Source organism: Onychomys torridus, chromosome 3, assembly GCF_903995425.1.
Source record: "Onychomys torridus chromosome 3, mOncTor1.1, whole genome shotgun sequence".
Classification (NCBI taxonomy): Eukaryota; Metazoa; Chordata; class Mammalia; order Rodentia; family Cricetidae; genus Onychomys; species Onychomys torridus.
The window spans coordinates 6,565,643-6,585,627 of record NC_050445.1 but is presented as its reverse complement, the minus strand read 5'-3'; the positions used below and the strand labels follow the sequence as shown (position 1 = coordinate 6,585,627).

The window sequence follows — 19,985 nt, the reverse complement described above, 5'->3', positions numbered from 1 at the left end:
AATTTCACACAATTTTATTACTTAAATATTACTGTAGAATATACTCTCCTGTGACACATGATCCCTCCAACTCCACCATTACAGTTTTTTGTTCTAAGGAATCAGGAGCAAACTATTTCGTTACAACAATGCTTTTCTGTGGCAGACCCCAAGTTTACTTCCCCAGACAGAACGATTCTTCTTAACTCACCTGGCAGTGTAAGCAAATTCTACCAGCTGTTCAATAATATCAGGTTCAGCATCTTTGAGCTCTACTTCAAAGGACTTGGATTCAAGCATGTTAGCTGAAAGATGAGCAGAAAGCAGCGCCACCACAGGTTAACTGAGGGACTGACCCGTTTCAGGTTCTGTGACTACAGAAGGCCCTGGGACAGACATCTCTGGAGGGAAGCACACTCAAAGGAACCCTCCGTGTTAGCAGCACCCCTTGAATTCACCTAAGAGCTTCCTCAAGTGCAAAGAGAAAGACATCCTTTAGGGTCACTCTCCCCTGTTTCCCTCCAAATCCTCAGAGGTAGGGAGGACACCAAAGACAAACCTGAGGCAGATAGGTTATTTCACTTGACTAAGATCACAGGACAAGAGACAGGTGCCACGATGGACGCCTGTAATCTCAGCACTTGGCAGGCAGAGAGAGGAGATCACTCAAAGTTCCAGAGCCACCCTGGCTACATGGCAAGCTGCTGTCTCAAAATCAATAAACAAGCCTCAGAAACCAATACTAAGTAGTGTAATCAGGTCTTGGTTTCAGGATCTTTCCACTACAGTGTGCCACATTCTCTCTCCTTCTTCCTCCTTCCCCTCCAGCTCTTTCGAGGCATAAACTTGCTAGATATAATGCCAAGAGATGTATCTGTTAGCCTGTCTTTCTACCTCAGGTGAAGAAAACAAACTCTGGACATTCAGGCAGAAACTACCTTGACCATCAAAGACACTGGACCCTTAGGCTACCAAAAGAGCACCCACCCTTTCATCTCCACCACATCCGACCACTTTCATTCTCCTTATTGTTCTGGAGCCTTAAGTTCGAAAGAGCTTTACAAACTAGAAAAAATATTTTTATTTAGACTCTACCTAATTCTCATAGGAAAGAAAACCCCCGCACAACAGGTTTTATCTGAAAATACTCACTTGTGAACATTAAGTTAAAGAAATGACTTGCTGCAGCAAGGACCACACGGTGTGCAGGTATCTTCCTCTCCTGGACCATGAGGATCACATCACACAATGTTCTCTAGTGAGAAGGAGAAAAGCACAGAGAAAGGAACTCACTGGCTTGCTCAGCAATATTAAGTCTAACAAAGCAGGAACCAACCAAATGCTGTAATGTCTCTATCTATTTTCTACTAAAATCCTTCTTTCCACACACACTTCTAGAACATATTTAGCAAAGACTCACAGAGTTGCTGTCAGATAGTATCAAAATTTGGTACTATACCCCGAACAGTCAAGAGGAAAATAAATTAGTGTCTCTATCATTAAAGACAATTCCCCTGAGCTATGGCTACAGCTGTTGAGAGGCTGAACCTAACAACTTTGAGGCCAGTCTGGGCTGCATAGGGGGATCCTATCTAGCCTTCACCCTCAAAAGAAAATAGTCTACCAATCCTTCAGGGAAGCCACAGCTTTTTCCTGGTATGAATTCTAAGGCCTTATTGTGAGCTTTCTTCGGGGAGGAGGATTGAATGACACAATGGCACACTCAAATCTCAAACACTGTAGTCTACATTGATTTCACCAACGCCTGTAAAATCCAGAGGTATGGCACATTAACCATAAAAGTTGCTGTCACAGATCTGATGGCAAACAGAAAAGTGGATGAACTGACTACTCTGAAGTAATCGTTCCTTAAACAGCTCTTCTCCCAGCACCCTGCTGGCAGAAGCTGGAGAGCAGCCATTTCTAAACACTAGTGTGCTGGAAGCGGGCCTACAATGACTTAAATTGCCGGAAAGAAAAAGAAAGGAATACTGAAAAAATGTCAAGGGTTGTCATCTTATAGATGACTTTTAAAGAAAAAGTATCTTGGGGGAGCATCAAATAATATATTCACAATGAAGCTAAAGATATTATATAGGGAGCTCACAGAAAATGTGGTACCTACCATTTGCAGCCAGTGTCCTAACCACTGGGAGTATGAGGCAAGCAATGCATTCTGAGTTGTTGTTGTTTTTAAGTTTTAAACTTTATGTGTATTGGTGTTTACTTGCAAGTATGTCTATGTACCACATGACACCTGAGAGGTTCAGATGAGGGGGTCAATTCCCTGGGATTGGGATGATTTTGAGATGCCATGTGGGTACTGGGAATTGAACCTGGGTCTTCTGCTGAGCCATCTTTCCAGCCTGATATTGAATGGCTTTTAAATCTTGTTACAGATCTAGAATAGTTTAGTAGCTTAGCAGATGTAGTTTTTGCAAATTTTAAATATTTTCCTAATGACAAATATTTTACTACTATAGTTTTGGAGGACTTGACATTTCCTACTATGTATTTAGTTTGTTAGTATTTTGTGTGTGCATATATATATATATACAAACACACATACATGCAGGCATGTGGGTCAATGCCTGTGCAGACAGAGGCCAGAGAAAGGTGTCTTTCTTCTTTACTTTCCACCTAATTTTTTGAGAAAAGTCTCTCAGTGAACCTAAAGCTTTCTGTTTTCCTCAGGCTGGCTAACCAGTGAGCTCTCAGGACTGACTTTCTCTACCCTCTGCTAGGGTGACAGACACATTTGGCCATGCCTGGCTTTTCTGTGGGTGCTAGAAATTTGAAATCAGGAAAAATGGCAGAGGTAGTTCCACAGAGGGCATGGACTGTGGTGCTGTTGTGCAGGGAACAGCTGCCCAAGAAGGATATTATCTGCAGGACCACAACTCAGATTCATTTCTTGCAGAGCATAAACTATTAGGAAACACTGAAAATGTAATTAAGATGGCTAAGAGGACCACTTGGTACAGTTTATAGCCATCTTTTTATAGTAAGCATCTCAAAGATACTGAAATATAAGCAAAGTGTCAGTGCAAATGAAAGCTGTGGAGCCTAATGATGATAAAAGGGCAGTGCTGCTCACTGCTAGTTTATAGGAGCACTAACTACAGGATGGGGCTAGATGATATTAATACTCAACAAATTCAAAGAAGAAAAATGCCAAGCCTGTAAGTTTCCAAGATGGAATAAAAAAGACTATTAGAGGAAGGCATGAAGCACTGCTGACTATGGGGAGGGAAGAAAAGCTCAGAAGGAGACCAAGACAGGATGGAATCATGGAGAGAAAGAAAGGGCAGCCAGATGCCAAAATTCCACCAAATGCAAACCTTGTTTTTTGAAATGGAATTAGACACTAAGCAGTGCTTCATATTGTTGTAGATTATTATTTGAAGATGTGTTACATTTGTTTATCCTGTGGAACATTTGCTTGATGGTACAAAGATCTGTTGCATTTTTTTATGTTGCATTTGTTTAACACTGTGAAGCTGTGTTACTTTGCCTGTCTAAAACACCTAATGGTCTAATAAAGAGCTGAATGGCCAATAGTGAGGCAGGAGAAAGAATAGGCAGGGCTGGCAGGCAGAGAGTATTTATAGAGGAAGAAATCTGGGAGGCAATGAAGAGAAAGAGCAAGAGAACAAGGAGAGGAAGACTTCAGAGGCCAGCCACTCAGCTACACAGCAAGACACAGAGTAAGAAGGAAAGAAAAGGCATACAGGAATAGAGAAAGACAAAAGCCCTAAAGCCAAAGGTAGACAGGATAATTTAAATTAAGAAAACCTGTCGAGAAATAAGCCAAGCTAAGGCCAGGCATTTATAATTAAGAATAAGCCTCTGTGTGGGTTATTTTAAAGCTGGGTGGTAGGCCCTCCAAAAGAACAAAAACAACCAACAATATCATATCTAATGACATCAGCAACAATAAAAACTTGGTCTTCAAACTAAAATTACAGATCCTGTTAGTGTTAGAAGGTGTGGCGGTTTCAATGAGGATGCTCACCATAGCTTATATACTTGAATGTTTGTTTCCCAGTTGGAGTGTTTAGGAAGGATTAGGAGGTGTGTCCTTGTTGGAGAAGGTGTGTCACTGGGGTGGGCTTTGGTCCCCTCTTCTCTGCCCCCTGACTGTGGAAGAGGACTGTAAGCTCTCAGCTACTGCTCCAGTACTACGCCTGCCTGTCACCATGTTCCCCGACATGACAATCATCGACTAATCCTCTGAAACTGCAAGCAAGCCCCTAATCATTGCTTTCTTTATAAGCTGCCTTGGCTATGATGTCTGTTCACAGACACAAAACAGTGGCTAAGACATAAGGGAAAGTAAAAACTGAAGGAGTTAAAACTTGTTTACTTGATCTCAAGTTCTGAGAAATATAATCCCATAAATCTCTAGAAATCTCAAATGTTTTATTAGAATGTAGAATACTAAAAATTGTTTGGGGTTCTGTTGTTTTGTTTCTTTCTACCTTGTATTGTAAACTAAAAGGCTTTAAAAGTTTGACTTGGGAGCTGGAGATGTCTCAGTGGTTAAGAACACCTGCTGCTCCCACAGAGAACTCAAGTTGCTAGCATTTAACTCTGGACGCTCACAACCTCTTGTAACCTTGTAAGCAAAGAAACTTCCATTTTATGAATCACAGCGTTTGTGGTAGTGTGTTACCATGACAGAAAGCAGACTAAAAATAGTGACTTAGATTAAATTCTCACAATTTCTATAAGGCTTATTCTTTCAGTTATTCTAACATTTCATCTGGCCTAGTCTATCTTCAGCTGTGACGTGGGTTACGTTTGTCAAAATAAACTGCTGCCTTAGTTACTGTTCTAATGCTGTGAGGAGACACCATGACCAAGGCAACTTAAAGAAGAAAGCATTTATTGGGAGCTTGCTTACAGTTTCAGAGGATTACTCTTTTAGTTCTTTATTAACAAGACAGCAGACAGGCACGGGATTGAGAGTTTACATCCTGATCCACAGAGGCAGACAGACATACAGAGAGATGGGGCCTGGAGTGGGCTTTTAAACCTTCAAAGCCCACCCCCATTGACACATCTCCTCCAACAAGGTCATACCCATTCCAACAAAGCCATACTTCTTAATCCTTTCCAAATACTTCCAGTAGCTGGGGACCCCAGCATTCAAACATATGAGTCTATGGGGACCTCTTTCAAACATTACACTACCTGGCCCCAACAGGCTTGTAGCGATATCATATTGCAAAATGCATTTAGTCAAACTTCAAAAGTCCTCATAGTCTTTCAGTCTTAACACTGCTTAAAAGTCCAAAATCTCTTCTGAGTCTCAAGGCAAACTCTTAATTGTAACCCCCAGTAAAATGAAAAAGCAGAACACACACTTCCAACATATAGAACATATATCACAATTCCAAAGGGAAGAAAGGGGCACAGGAAGAAATACTGGATCAAAGCAAGATGGAGACCAGAGGGCAAACTTCCAATTCTGTGTCTCCATGTCTAATGCCGAAGGGTGTAGTAGACGCCTTTGCCTTTCCAACTTTGCTGACTGTAGCACACTTCTCTCTTTGGGCTCGTTCCACATGCTGCCTCAGCTCTACTTAGCATGTATCCCAAGCCTCTGGCATCTTCAACAGCTTGCTAGGGGTCTCCACCATTGGGTTTCATCTTCAAGGTTTCATACAACAGCCTCTCTGGGTCTCCATGCAGGGGCTCTCCTGCCACCTGCCCAGCCTCAGCAGCGGTCTTTAACTGCTGAGGAAGAAGGTTCCACAACCCTACCCTGTAGGGTCCTTGAAAATCCAGAACCAGGTGGCCAGAGCTGCTAAGTTCTTTTGCTTGCTAGGGCCAGCACTAGCCCCCTCCTTGACTTATATTTGTGTAATAGTTAACTTGTTGATGGCTTCTAGGCTGAGGAAATCCCTCAGGCTTGTTCCAGTCACAGGTTGCAGGGTTAACTGGGGTGGGGGAGGCTCGCTCTCAGGGGACCACTCCCTTCATTTCATTTTGAATCCAGCCTTTCTTTAAACTTCAAGTCTGGAGCACAAGACTTGGTTCCAATATTATACTTGCTGGTGCTCTTTTTCTCCTCAAACTGTTCACGTTGTATTTTTCTTGCCCAGTTTGCTCCTCTCATTTTAGATCTGAATAAGACTGATTACTTGTAACTATGTGACAGTCAATACTAATCTTCCTTGAAATGTCCTCTGCAATGACATCAATCCAAAACTCTTCAATTTGGGCTCTGGCAAATTTTAAGGACAATAACAACAACAACAACAACAACAACAACAACAAAAAAAAAACAAACAAACAACAAAAAAAAAACAACCAGTCATGTTCTTTGCCAAAATATCACAAGAATGGTCTCTAGGCCATTTGCTAATATTCATCTCCCCTGAAACATTTTGAGCAGGGCCTGCATAGTCCACATTGCCCTCAGTATTACTGTTGTCCATGCTCTTACTAAGATGGCCTATTAAGTCCTGCTTAAATCAGTCAATCATTTTTCTAGTCCAAAGTACCAGTCTTGCATTTCCTCCAAACAACAGCATGGTCAGGCCTGTCACAGCAATACACCACTCCGTGGTACCAATTTCTGTCTTAGATAGGGTTCTGTTGCTGTGAAGAGACACTATGACCAAAGAAACTCATACAAGAAAATATTTAACTGGGGGCTTGCTTACAGCTTCAGAGGGTTAGTCCATTATCATCATGGTGGGGGTGAGTGGAAGCAGGCAGACAAGGATTGTGCTGGAGAAGTAGCTGAGAGCTATATTCTGATCCATAGACAGCATGCATGAGAGAGAAGGGGGGGGGTCCTGATGTTCCTTTGTTCATAAAGCCTAGAAAATCCAAACATTCAGGAAAGATAAAGCTTTAGGGGCTAAAGGTGACCCTTATCCCCATGGAACCACAGGCCTTAAAGGCATCTGTTACATTCTCAACTAATACAACTGAAGTAAAAAGAGGGAAGACTCCCTCAAGAGAGAGAGATTTACAGGTGGAACTCCACAGGCTCCTAAGAGACACACTCGAGGTGCAGACCAGTCAGGAGGAGCAGAGCTGTAGAAATGCAAGACCACAACCTGCCTCACACAAAAGCTGGCTGCAAATGTGGGTGACTTCTCCTAAGAGGGAGGGAAGCTCTGTCACTAGAGAGAACTTGGACATTCAGCCAGGGACACAAAGTTCAAAAACAACCACTAAGCCTGCAATATACAGGGTGAATAACAGGCAAAGGAGGAAAGAAAGCCAGGGACCCTGGGGGCTGATCCTTTCCATCTGGGACATTTCTAACATTTTGCACAAGAAAAAAGAACGTATCATATACTAGAGAAGCAGCAGTGTACAGGGACAAAAGTCTCTTCTTTAGGAGGTAAATTTCCCTGTTGGCCTCTTGAGGGATAATGCCCCCAGCTGGGTTTAGTCTGACAATCTAAAGACCAGAGATGGAAGAGCGTAGGGGTAGATGTGCACAACCCATTAAAAACCAAAGCTGAGATTTTCTTTTCTCATCTTTGAAAATGATCTGTTCTGAGGTGTGGTGGGGCACACTTTTAATCCCAGGGGCAGAGACAGTCAGGTCTCTGAGCTGGAGGCCTCATTTTTTTTTTTTTTTAACTATATGAAGGAAAAATAAAGAAAAGAAACTAAAAAAAACAAAAAAACAAAAAAACAAAAACCCAAAAACTACCACCACCACTGCAAAACAAAACAAAAGAAAACAAACCAACAACAATAAAGTCACGAAACCCCAGAAGAGCTACTTTTAGCTAGGTGCTGAGCCTGGCCATCAGGAGAAAAACTGTTGGTCTATCCCATGGGGTGAGACATAGCTAGAACTCAAGTGATGCTCCTGAGTGGCTATGGTTGCTGGATGAGAGTCCTTTATGGACATTTTGGTCCTCCACATATCTTCTTGTGAATGACAAGAAAGCAAGGTGTTCCTAATTTTGCAGTATAGACCACCATTTCTCAGAATTGTGTTGGTAGAATAATGGTACTTCTACAGAGCTAACAGCTAGGTAGTAAAGACACTAAACTAGGGCTGGAGAGATGGCTCAGAGGTTAAGAACACCGTCTGCTCTTCCAGAGGTCCTGAGTTCAATTCTCAGCAACCACATGGTGGCTCACAACCATCTACAATGAGATCTGGTGCCCTCTTCTGTATATATAATAATAACAATATTAAATAAATCTTTTTTTAAAAAAGACACTAAACCAAAAGTGACTACAATATTTACAGAAAAATGGCAAGTACACAAAGCAACAGAATCCTGTAAGAATAACTAAGAGGGCCTTGATGCAATCTAGGGCGCCCAAGGAGCAAGTGGCATTTAAGGGAAGAAAAGAAACATGAGGGAGAAAGTAGGTAAAGTATGTTCATGTCCTGGAATGTGTTAGGTTCTGAACACAGGTACCTTATCTTAGTCAGAGTTTCTATTGTTGTGATGAAACACCATGACCAATAAGCAAGTTGGGGAGGAAAGGGTTTATTTGGCTTACACTTCCATATCACTGTTCATTATGGAAGGAAGTCGGGACAGGAACTCAAACAGGGCAGGAACCTGGAGGCAGGAGCTGATGTAGAGGCCATGGAGGGGTGCTGCTTACTGTCTTTTCAATCTGCTTTCTTTCTTCCCATCTGGCCCAGGGATGGAACCAGCCAGAGTGGACTGAGCCCTCCCCCATCATTAATTAAGAAAATGCCCTGCAGGCCTGCCTACAACCCGATCTTAGAGAAACTTTTTTTTAATTGAGGTCCCCACCTTCAGATGACTTTTGCTTGTGTAAAAGTGGACATAAAGCTATCGCACATACCTGAAGTACAAAAGCTAAAAGAACTTTTGTATGTATGACTGGAAAAGAAGGGTGAGACCAGACAAAAACCAGGCTTTGAGGCCAGTTAAAGGTAAATATCCAGTAGTCATGAATACGTGTCCAAAGACCCTTCAGAAACACTGCTAACCACCATACAGTTTACTTTACCCTTCAGCTCCACTTTCCTCCTCTGCCATTTAGCAGAAGATCTCCCTGCTTCTTTTTCGGAAGACAAGACAGGGTACCGCCCTGATTCTTCTGATTCCAAACACAGCTATCTGCCAGTCGTTCACTCTTCCTCACTAGGAAGAAGAGTTGCCAGACCTTTGAGACTAACCACATTTACTCTGTAATCCTATCTGGAATTACCAATTCCTGATTCCGTCTCTCATACAGTCAACTCTTATTTTTATTAGTATCATTTACTTTGGTTTGCTTTTTGTTTCATCACAAGGGGGTTTCAATGAGTTATGCAGCTCAGGCTAGCCCTGAATTTATGAGCATCCTGAATGTTGGGATCACAGGCATGAGCCACCATATACAGTTTGCAATTGTTTTTAAACAGATTGACTTTCCTCCCATTTAAACAAAGCCAAGCATGTTGTCTCTGGTCCATGAGAGGTTCTCTCCTTGTACTTTCTTCAGGATTTCTCAAGACCTGTTGTTTTAATTTTTCTCATATCTTACTCACGACAGCTTACACTAATCTGATTCCCATCTGTCTCTCCATCAAAATAACTTCATCGAAATATTGAGTCAACGAACTTGTGTGGCTGTATCCAATCTACTTTAATTCTGCTCATCTTCTCACTTTCCACTGGCTTTAAAACTCGAGGTCCTCCTTTTGAAACAATTTAATCTCTGGTTTTTCAAAATTCTTTTTTTTTTCCCTCTCTTCTCTTCTGGACACTGCTTTTTCATGTTCTTAATGGCTCATTCCCTAACCTTCATCCTAGATTTTTAAGTTGCCAAAGCATCAATGAAGAAGTTATCTTCTATAGTAGATAACTGATATAAATTCACACTTCAAGCTACAACTAACCATCAGTTGAAGGCAACTGATCATCCTACTGACAAACCAAATGGAATATATCTGAAGATACAAATTATAATCCTTGCTCCAATATTTTGACTCTCATCTAGTTACACTCCAGAATGTTAAAAGTCAGACTTCGGATTGAACCCCCCTAAGCTTCCAATCAACTACCAACAGCAACAAAACAACTAACATTTACTTAGATGTTTGGTCCTATTTTAAGTTATCTTAATGTGGTTATCATAACCACACATGGAAGTCATCACACCTAGGTTTTGTGGATTTTACCTTGTATCTCTTTTAAAAATACGGTCTTCACTGATACTACTGCTGCTGTGGCTAGCAGTTCAGTCCAAAGAATCATCAGAGCTCACTGGATACAACTTCCTATTCAGTCTAACAGTAACCACTCTGAGATCTCTTTTAATTCACATCTTCTAATATCATTCACATAAAGAAAAAGATTGTAGGCTGCTGCTGGTGGTGCACACCTTAATCCCAGAACCCAGGAGGCAGAGGCAGGTGAATCCCTGTAAGTTCCAGGCCAGCCTGGTCTACAGAGTGACTTCCAGGATAGCCAAGGCTGTTACACAGAGAAACCTAGTCTCAAAAAACCATAATAAATATATCAACAAATGAAAAACCTTTTCAAAAGAAAAAGGTTTTAAATAAGAGTGAATTCTAACTTAGGAAGCAGCACACAAGAAGCCAGCCCCTGGCTGCTTCCTCCATTTCATCCTGCACCATGTCCGCTCCTTCTGTTTGTGTCCAGTCAAACTGAATTTCACCAACGCCCTGCACTTGCAGTTTTAAAGTAAAGTAGGTCTCCAGCATGAGCATGTTGTCTCTGGTCCATGAGAGGTTCTCTCCTCTGCCTGGGAAACACTTATGTTAGGTCTCCATTGCCACTTGCTTAGAGAAACTTTCCATTGGTGATATAGTGATGGTCAATACACTATATTCTTCTTCTTCATAATACCTCCCACTATTGCAATTTTACATTCATCTGTATAGCTCTTAACTAATGAATGTCTCACTCTCCTAACTGGACTGTAAACTGCACAGGAAATGGGCTGTCAGGCTTTGCTTACTACTGTAATCCTAGCAGTATTTCTGCACACAGTAGGCTCTCAGGAAATAGCCATTGAGATGAACGAGTTAGGGAGTCACACTGCAACAGGACAACATGAATTGAGAAAAAAGGGCAGTGAACTCACTCCACTTTGGGTTCAACAATAAAAAGAGAGGTATCTAGAGGGGAATGTTGAAGCTGAGATGGGTAAATGTTTGCTGTGTGATTAAAAAATGAGATGTCAAAACACGTTTAAATGCTGACAGCAAGAAGCCAACAGAATAAGAGGAGTTCAAGACACTGAACAAAGACAGACTAAGATCCTAGCTCTTCAGAAGTCAAAGCCTCAAGTGTAATACCGACCTTACATGGTATTATAGCTTAGACAGCAAGTTTACCTCCAAAAGGCCCACGCATGCAAGGCCTGATAAAGGGCACCACTATTTCAGGAGATCAGCTGAAAATTTGAGAAATAAGGTAGAAGTAGGTCACTGGAGGCAGGTCCTCTTTTGGGGTAGGGTGTGGGGTATAACCTTGCCCTTGGTCCCTTGGTCTGTGTCCTGTCTATAGTAAGGTGAGACGCCACAACCAACCATGGACTGAACCCTCTCAAGGCCAGATCCCAAGCAAATCTTTCCGTCGTGAAGTTGCTCTGTTTAGGTGTTGTCACAGCTATGAAAACAACAAAGCCAGCACACTGAACACTACTACAAGTGGAGTAAGTGCATAACCAAGCTGACCATATAGGATCCAGAAACCTTTGGAACTAGTATGTAAAGATCCAGAAGAGACTGGAGATGTGGGCTAGAGAAGCCTAGAGTGTTACAATTTTCACAGAAGCTCAAAGGGGCAGAATGCCGATAGAAATGCAGAGGCTGGCTGGGTAGCGGTAGTGCAGGCCTGTAATCTCAGCACTCGGGAGGCAGAGGCAGGTGGATATCTGTGAGTTCGAGGCCAGCCTGGTCTAGAGAGCAAGTTCCAGGAAAGGCTCCTGTCTCGACAACCCCCCCCCCCAAAAACCCCCCAAAAATGCAGAGGCTAAGGATGAGAACAAAGATTCTGTGTTACCACATGACAAAGATGCTGTCTATATGCTGTTCATGCCTTGAATCCTTCTAGAAACCTGAATTTAATTTAGCAGATGAAGTTTCAAAGTAGCCCAGCATTCAGAATGTGGGGCTGGGAGGCAGGCTACTTTAACCAGCTTTATTGTAAAAATGAAGCAGAAAAACATGTAATTTGGTCAGAAAAGCCTGTATAAAGTTGAGGCCAAGGAGGCATGGTTTCTGCAAAGTTAGAGCTATTAAGAGGCCTTACCCTCTCTGAGGAGTGGATGGGAGAGGGGTGAGGAGAGCAGGAGGAGCTGAGGGAGGGAGAACTGTGGTTGGTATGTAAAATGAAAAAAAAAACAAAAACAAAAACAAAAACAAAAAACCAAAACAAAACAAAAACTAAAATAAAAAAAATAAGCAACTAAGGACTGCATCAGGACAACAGAAAAGATGCCTTGAGAGTTTAAGGATTGGCCAGACTCCAGCCATTTCAGGCTCAAAGGTATGAATTTATTAAATTCATTTTAACGATGTTCTCTTAAGAAAAGTGCACCTCCAAGACACCCTTCCCACAGGCTGCCTAGAAAGTTGTTCTGCCCAGATTCATTTCAATGTGCTTAGTCACCCAGGTAGTCATGGCAGCTATGGTCTACGGGTGCCTGGTAGCTCCAGCTGGTGGCAGAACCTAGTGCTGTTATGCTGCTGGCTTTACAGGCAAGATGCGACAGATCTGTGGAACCCATGAGGATACAACCTATGAGGATAAAGGTGCCATGACTCAGGTTCAGTTGATAAGTCTGGTAGGCTCCCTCTCCTTGTCCCCCATGCTGCTTTTACCAGGACTTAGTCCCTGCCTGAGAGTCACTTGATGGCTCTGTTATTAAATCCCCATAGACAGACCCTCTCTCCACCCACTGTGCAACCTGAACTCAGTCCCAGTACCAACCCTACCCATGGTGCTGGCAGTAAGTCCCCATGATTCTGCCCACCCCTACCTATGGCACCTGCACCAGTACCTTCCCCAAGCAACTACTCACATGAGCAAGGCTATCTAATTCTCACTCAGGCTTTGTATTTCTCTCACAGAACTCAACAAGAGGTTAACATAAGCTTTTAAATGTTAACTGTTCTTGAATTCATTTCATAGGGGAAAAAATGAAAACTATAGTGATACTCAGGACATGCACCTCAAAATATTAAGAAACAAACGTTACTAACATCCATCTGTTCCTAACAGAGAAGTTGCAGCAACTACATATGAATAACAGCTATTATGATCCAGGCTTGTAGAGCCTTCTCATTCTACCAGTTAATAAAATTAATCCAAACAAAATGTCAGAGAAATCAATCAGGTGGTAACCTAATGAAATAGATGCCACTGTCACTCAGTAGAAGAGCTAAAATAAACACCACCACCACCAAGTGTCAGAAATAGAAATTTGGTGCAATCATGTTGGAGATCTGAGATATGTTATGCTCTCTGTTACTCAGTAACTCCCTCCTTGGCATTTCCCAATACAAACACAGACATATAGACACCATATAAGACAAAAATGTTCAAAGCAGTATTCTTTTTTAAAAATGTTTTTACTTATTCTTGAGATTATTATACAATGTTTTTGATGTTACTCTTCCCTCTAACTCCTCCCAGATCCTCCCATCCTTCCTTCCTCCCTCCCTCCTTCCCTTCCTCCCTCCCTCCCCAGCTTCAGGTTCTTTCTGTAAAAGTTTTAGAACAAAAATTTTCCTTATCTTTCTTATTTTTTTTTGTAACAGGGCCTCACTTCATAGCCTTTGCCGGCCTAGGGTTTACTATGTAGATCAGGATGACCCAAAATTCATATAGATCTGCTTGCCTCTGTCTCTGCCTCCTGAGTGCTAGGATTAAAGATGTGGGCTGCCATGTTCCACCAGCAGCATTATTCCTAAAAATACCAAAGCAGAAATAACTCAAGAGTGCAGAATAACACACCAGATAGATCATGATACATTTGATAAGAAATACCATATTCCAAAACAAATGAGCTAGTAGTAAATACTAAAACACAGATAAACCCACTAATGTTGGTTCTAAGAACCTGAAGCATGGTGCTGGGTGCTCAGTGAGGTACAGTGCTTGCTCAGCATGTACAAGGCCCTGAGTTTAATCCCCAGCAATGCAGAAAAAAAAGGGGAAACAAAATAAACCCAAGTATACATTATGTAATGTTTATTTATAAAAATTCCATAATTTTATAAAAAATAATTTTTATTTATAAAAAATTGGTAGGAAAATGGCAGTTATCATGGGGGAAAATGATTGAGAAGACACAAGAAACCTTTCTTTATACTGGTCACATTTCAGTTCTATTAATAGCAATCTATTCACTTTATAATTACAAAGTTTCAGATTTATAAATCTTACACTTTATCACAAAATTTACCTTAAAAACCTGAAGCTACAGGCATTTGTGAGCTAAGAACCAAACTCAAGTCCTCTCAAGAGCAATATGTGCTCCTAACTACTGAGCCATCTCTCTAGCCCCTAAGTCACTCATCAGAACCACATTGTTTTCATGAGGATGGTAAGAAATGACCAGATAATGGAGGAAAGGCACAAAAAACTAAGACTGTTGGCTCTGCATAGTGCTACTGTGGTGATACATTGTGTACCCTAATAAACTTGCCTGAGGATCAGAGGACAGAGCCAGCCACTAGATTAGACATAGAGGTCAGGCGTGGGTGGCACACACCTTTAATCCCAGGAAGTAATATGGCAGGACAGAGAAAGGCGTGAGGAAACAGGAACTCACTTTCTTTAGACTGAGGATTTCATAGAGTTCCTCAGGCAAGTTTATGAGGGTACACAATATTATCACCACATGCTACTTCTATGGTTTGTCTGTAGTAAAACTAATGTTAAAACTTCCATACACTGGCAATTAAAAATGTGACTAAGGTGGGGCCTTTCAGAAGTAACTTGATAATAAGGGCTCCATCCTCATGAAAACAATGTGGTTCTGATGAGTGACTTAGGGGCTAGAGAGATGGCTCAGTAGTTAGGAGCACATATTGCTCTTGCAGAGGACTTGAGTTTGGTTCTTAGCTCACAAATGCCTGTAGCTTCAGGTCCAGGATGTCTGATACCTACCTCTGAAGGCACTTGCACTCATGTGCACTGTCTGTGCACACAACACCCTTCAAAGTCAATCTTTCACAAAAGGGTAACTTAATTCTACAGATGGCTTGTTATGAAGTATGCCTGCCACTTCCCCTCACTCTCGGTTGTTCTTTCATAGCACGCTTGTTTCTGCACACAGCTGATTCGTTTCTGATCTTCATGGGACAGTGTGTGCTCCCCATCAGAAACTGAACAGATATAGGTAATGTCTTGGACCTCCAGAACTGGAAACTAAATAATCGCGTCTTCTTCATAAATTACTACTCTTTGGTATTTTGTTATAGCAAGAAAATGGACTCATACAGCATTACATAAAAGAAATTACCTAAAGTGTGCTACCTAAATCTACATAGAACAAATTAGTAGTAGAGTAAGGACTGGGATTGAGATATACTAATCTCATAGTGTTCTGAAATCCTTGAAAGAATGTTTCTGGGTGAATGACAAGAGGGTCCTTGTCATTCAAGCACTCATAATCCTCATCTGCAATGTAATGAGGTTTAAAAGGAAACAAAATATAACACAAACTTGAGATTTAACATATTTACCAAAGAACAGTAATACTTATAAAACTGGTCCTCAAGCAAATGTTCCTTTTCTGGCTTCTGCTTCAGCCTATCCCCATCAAATGTCCTTGTCAGTCATTCTTAGTTAAATCTTCCTGTGCTATGAGCAATACTATATTTAACCAACTATAAAATGAAAATATGTATCTTAAAAAATTGTGGTGGTTTGAAAGAAAATGGCCCCGAAGTCCCATAGGAGCGGCACTGTTAGGAGGTGTGGCCTTGTTGGAGGAAGTGTGTCACGGGGGTGGGCTTTCAGCTTTCAAGTGCTCAAGCCAGGCCCAGTGTCTCTCTTCCTGCTGTCTGTAGATCCAGATGTAGAACTCTCAGCTCCTTCTCCAGCACAATGTCTGCCTGTATGGTGTCATGCTTCCTGAATGACTGTAATGGGTTAAACCTCTGAAACTGTAAGTCAGCCCCAATTAAATGTTTTGCTTTATAAGAGTTGCTGTGGTCATGGTGTCTCATCACAGCAATAAATCCCTAAAACAAAAGTCGGTACCAGGGACTAGGGTATTGCTGTAATAGAGCTGACTGTGCTTTTGTTTGGAGGAATGTGGACTTTGGGACTTGGGATTAGGAAAGCAGTTGAATGGTTTAAGCTGGGCTTATGAGCCATACTGGTAGGAGCATGGAAGACAGTGGTGCTGAGGGTGATTACAACTATGGAGGCCCAATTCAAGAGGTTTCAGAGACCATTAGTATCTGGCCTAGGGACCATTGTGACATTTTGTAGAAGAATGCGGCTGCTTTCCGCCCTTGTCCAAAAAGTCTGCCTGAGACTTAACTGAAAAGTTATTAACAGCTTTGGCAGAGATTTCAAAACAGCCTACCATTGACTGTGTTGTGTGGTTATTAGTGGCCAGTTTTATGCAGATTTATAATGAAAAGGAGGAAGCTGAGCAAGTTAAACTACAAAATGCACAGTTTGAGGAGAAAAGGGACTCCAAGAATTGTAATGGTCCTTGTGCTTCAAGGAGATAAAAAGTTAAAAGAAAAGCAAGGTCCTAAATGGAATAAAGAAGGTAGTGGTGACCTCGGGGCAAATCTCCACCCAACTAAGCTTCCAACCTGTGAAAAGGAATCAGACAAAAGTGAAAAGGAATTGGTGGTATATACCTTTAATCCCAGCACTCAGGAGGCAGATGCAGGCAGATCTCTGAGTTCAAGGCCAGCCTGGTCTACAGAGAGAATTCCAGGGCAGCCTGGTCTACAGCGAGTTCCAGGGCAGCCTGGTCTACAGAGCGAGTTCCAGGGCAGCCAGGCTTAGGCAGTGAAGGAAACCATGGAAAACAGAAAGCTGGTGAAGATGTGTTTGAACAGGGGGCCATGTTACAGCCCCAGCAAGTATTAGAACTTGGCATAGAACCCCAAATAAGACAAAGATACAGAAATCCATTAAGGTGATTAAAATGCTACAGAGGAGTCTATAATAGCTCAACAAAACTAAACAATATAAAATCAATACAAAATGATACTAGACATCTTTTAAAAATGCAGGAATCCACCAAGTTGATAAAAATGCTAGAGGAGTCTGAAATACACCCAAGTCAACGATAAAGAAATATCAGGCAGATTAAATGAGCCACAGTAGAAGGGTCAGATCTCTGGGTGCTCAATCAAGTATCCATAGTACTCTTTGTATTCAGTAGCATAACCTTGATTTTTCAGCAACTCTAATTTAGTAACTGTATTTCTATATTTTCACAATAAAATAAACAGACGTTAGCAGTCTAAAGCTAAGTCTAAAAATATATGAACCAATTTTAAAATCAAAGAGCTAAACATACAGGCTCAAACAATCTCCTCAAGTTTAACCTCTAATGTTGCAGCCTATCTATTTAAGGAATGGGGTAATGCTTTACAAAGCTGCAGTCCATGGACTACAAGGCTTGGGGGAGAGGGAGTATAGAGAGTGAGTTCAAACAAGTTTAGCCACTGAGCTGGATTTAACTACCACTACAAGCACACGTCAAAGACACCTGCAATCTCAGATCATCAATACTGTAAGCCACAAGGCGGCTCCAAGAAAAGAAGACGAATGTGAGGAGATACACGTTAAACAGTGAATTCAGCCATTTGCAGCTATTTCAGCAAAGGCCGGGAATGATGGACGCAATCGAGAACATAGTATCTACCGCACCAGAGCACTGCGCCAGCTGGTGAACAAAGACAAGATTGCAGCGCCCAGCGTCGGCTTAAAGAAATCAGGAGTTGGTATCTTCCTAAATAGATCTTAAATTCTTCTGCTCTGCACACTCTCAGCAAACGCGCCAGAAAGGCGAGTTAGGTTTTTCAGTCACTCAAGCTTACGTTGTGCCTTGTCCTCCTGAAAAACAGAATCGGAGTCAACAAACTGAAACCTCCCTACCAGCCTCCTTCCATGTGTGTCCTCCACCAAGTAAAGCTCACGGAACCAAAAAGCAGCCACATAAGCGGCGTTCCCATGCTTACCGGTCTATTAGAGGTCATAATCTAAGGAATAAATAAAAATCTGCCCACCGTCTCCGCCGTTAAAACGTGCTTTTCATAAGGCACCTTTCGACGACGCGCTGCAGTTCCACGAACACGCCACTTATCAAAGACAGAACAAAGAGATACTCTCGGTAACAGCGGCGCCTAGGGCCCTTAGAAAACGGTTATTTGCCGGGATCTGTTTTTTTTTTACCCTAAATTAGCAGGGATGGGAGGATTTTGTCGAGTAGTGCCACCTGGTTGACAACGGAGGCGGGGCGGGAAGCCTCCCTCTGCGGGCGGGCTCGGGATCTTACCGCACCGTAACCGCCCGCACTCCGAATGCTGGGGCTTCACAGAGAACTGGAGCAGACCGGTTACACAACGGCCCCGGGAGGCCCACCGCCCGCTCGCCAGGAATCCCCGCTGAGTGGGCCTCGGAAGCCCCGTGGCAGAGCAGGCCTGCAGCCAAGGCGACGGGCCCGGCCGCGCCGCCCCGCCCGCGGCCCCGCGCAGCCCGCACCTGCTTTCTCATGTTGTTCATGACGCCCATGAAACCCGCGAGCAGCTTGGCTTCTTCCCGAGCTGCAAGTTTCTTCTCGGTCTTCTTCTTGCTCTTCTCCACGCCAGAGGTGGCCATCCTCCTCTTGCCCTCCGCGGCTTCGCGGCGAGGGTGTGCCCGCCAGACGCGTCGGCCGGGAGCACGGCGTTGGCTGCGGATCGCCGGGGACTGCGGGACCGCCGAGGGAGGACGAGGCTCCTCGGAGAATCGCTGACCAGCTGAAGACAACTCCGCCACGGTTGCAAGTCAAGGGAATCAGGGAATCGCAAGCATGCGCATTGGGCACGGGGGCGGGGCGGGGAGGGGCGGGGCGAGACTGGACGCGGAGACGCGGAGTCGGGGTGGAGAGGGGGGCATGTGCGTCACAGCCGCGCTAGGCTCCCAGCAACCGGCTGTGTCGTGCAGAGTGGTGGGTGTCGCCGCTTTTTCCTCGGGCCACTGAGTGGCGGTTGCATCGGCCTGATCCAAGGTCACATGTACCTTTCTTCTGCCAGAGGCAGAGTCCCCAGATTTGGATGTCGTGATGATCTATTTTGGATGATTGTGTGATAGAACATGCTAAAAATGTCTGCCCATGGTGTAAGCTCCTCGAAAACAAGTCAGTTCTTCACTGCAGCGTCGAGTGTGGCTGTGGCGTATTGTAACACTGCTAAATGATTAAAGAAATCATTTTGCAAGACAAAAGCTCATTTATCCCGAGCACAAGAATTGCCTGTTTGGGATTCAGAAGCAAGAACCCAGTCCTGTTGCATGTCTCCTTAACATGATATGCCTGCCTGTTTAGTAGGCTGTTTTACTCTCATTAAAACAGAAATCAGGCAGGACGGTGGTGGTACATGCCCTTAATCCCAGCACTTGGGAGGCCAAGGCAGGTGGATCTCTGTGAGAAACCCTGTCTCTTAAACAAACAAAAAAACCCAGAGATCAAGTGTCGGTTTCAGAAGGCTTCAGTTAGGCTTCCTAGGAAGTTCTACTAGAACAGAGTTCAATCCTCGAATTCATGGAAGCGTGTTTCATAACTAGAGTTTTTATTTTGCTGTTTAAGAATATACAGGATTGTCTGAAATAGCTATTTCTAATCATGGAAACGTTCTACATAACCTCTCAGTTTTCTACCTAGATGTATAAGGGACTAGATGTAAGTGTTGGAGCTCAGATGGAAAGGTATCCAGGCAGTAAGGAGCCAAGGAATACCACAGTCACTGTAAGCTTAATAATTTACAGCTCTGCTCCAGGAAAATGTTTCCCCAGTATAAGTGTAACAGTTCTGCTCCGGCAGGGGAGGGATTCCCC

The 19,985-nt window shown here is 42.9% G+C and overlaps 1 protein-coding gene across 2 annotated transcripts in view; it reads right to left on the bottom strand.

Moving 5' to 3' along the window:
- Klhl7 (kelch like family member 7) overlaps window positions 1-18,983 on the bottom strand; it is a 54,631-nt gene extending 35,648 nt beyond the window's left edge. The window contains exons 1-4 of one of the 2 annotated variants that reach the window (XM_036182836.1): window positions 18,654-18,715; window positions 13,807-13,875; window positions 1,132-1,234; window positions 191-284 (exon numbers count right to left, since the gene is read on the bottom strand). In XM_036182836.1, the coding sequence (XP_036038729.1) occupies window positions 191-284; window positions 1,132-1,234; window positions 13,807-13,854 (245 nt within the window). In that variant the 5' untranslated portion in view covers window positions 13,855-13,875; window positions 18,654-18,715. Of the gene's footprint in view, window positions 1-190; window positions 285-1,131; window positions 1,235-13,806; window positions 13,876-18,653 lie in introns of both variants that reach the window. The other variant, XM_036182835.1, reaches the window with a different exon arrangement.
- Between the last annotated feature and the right edge of the window lie 1,002 nt (window positions 18,984-19,985).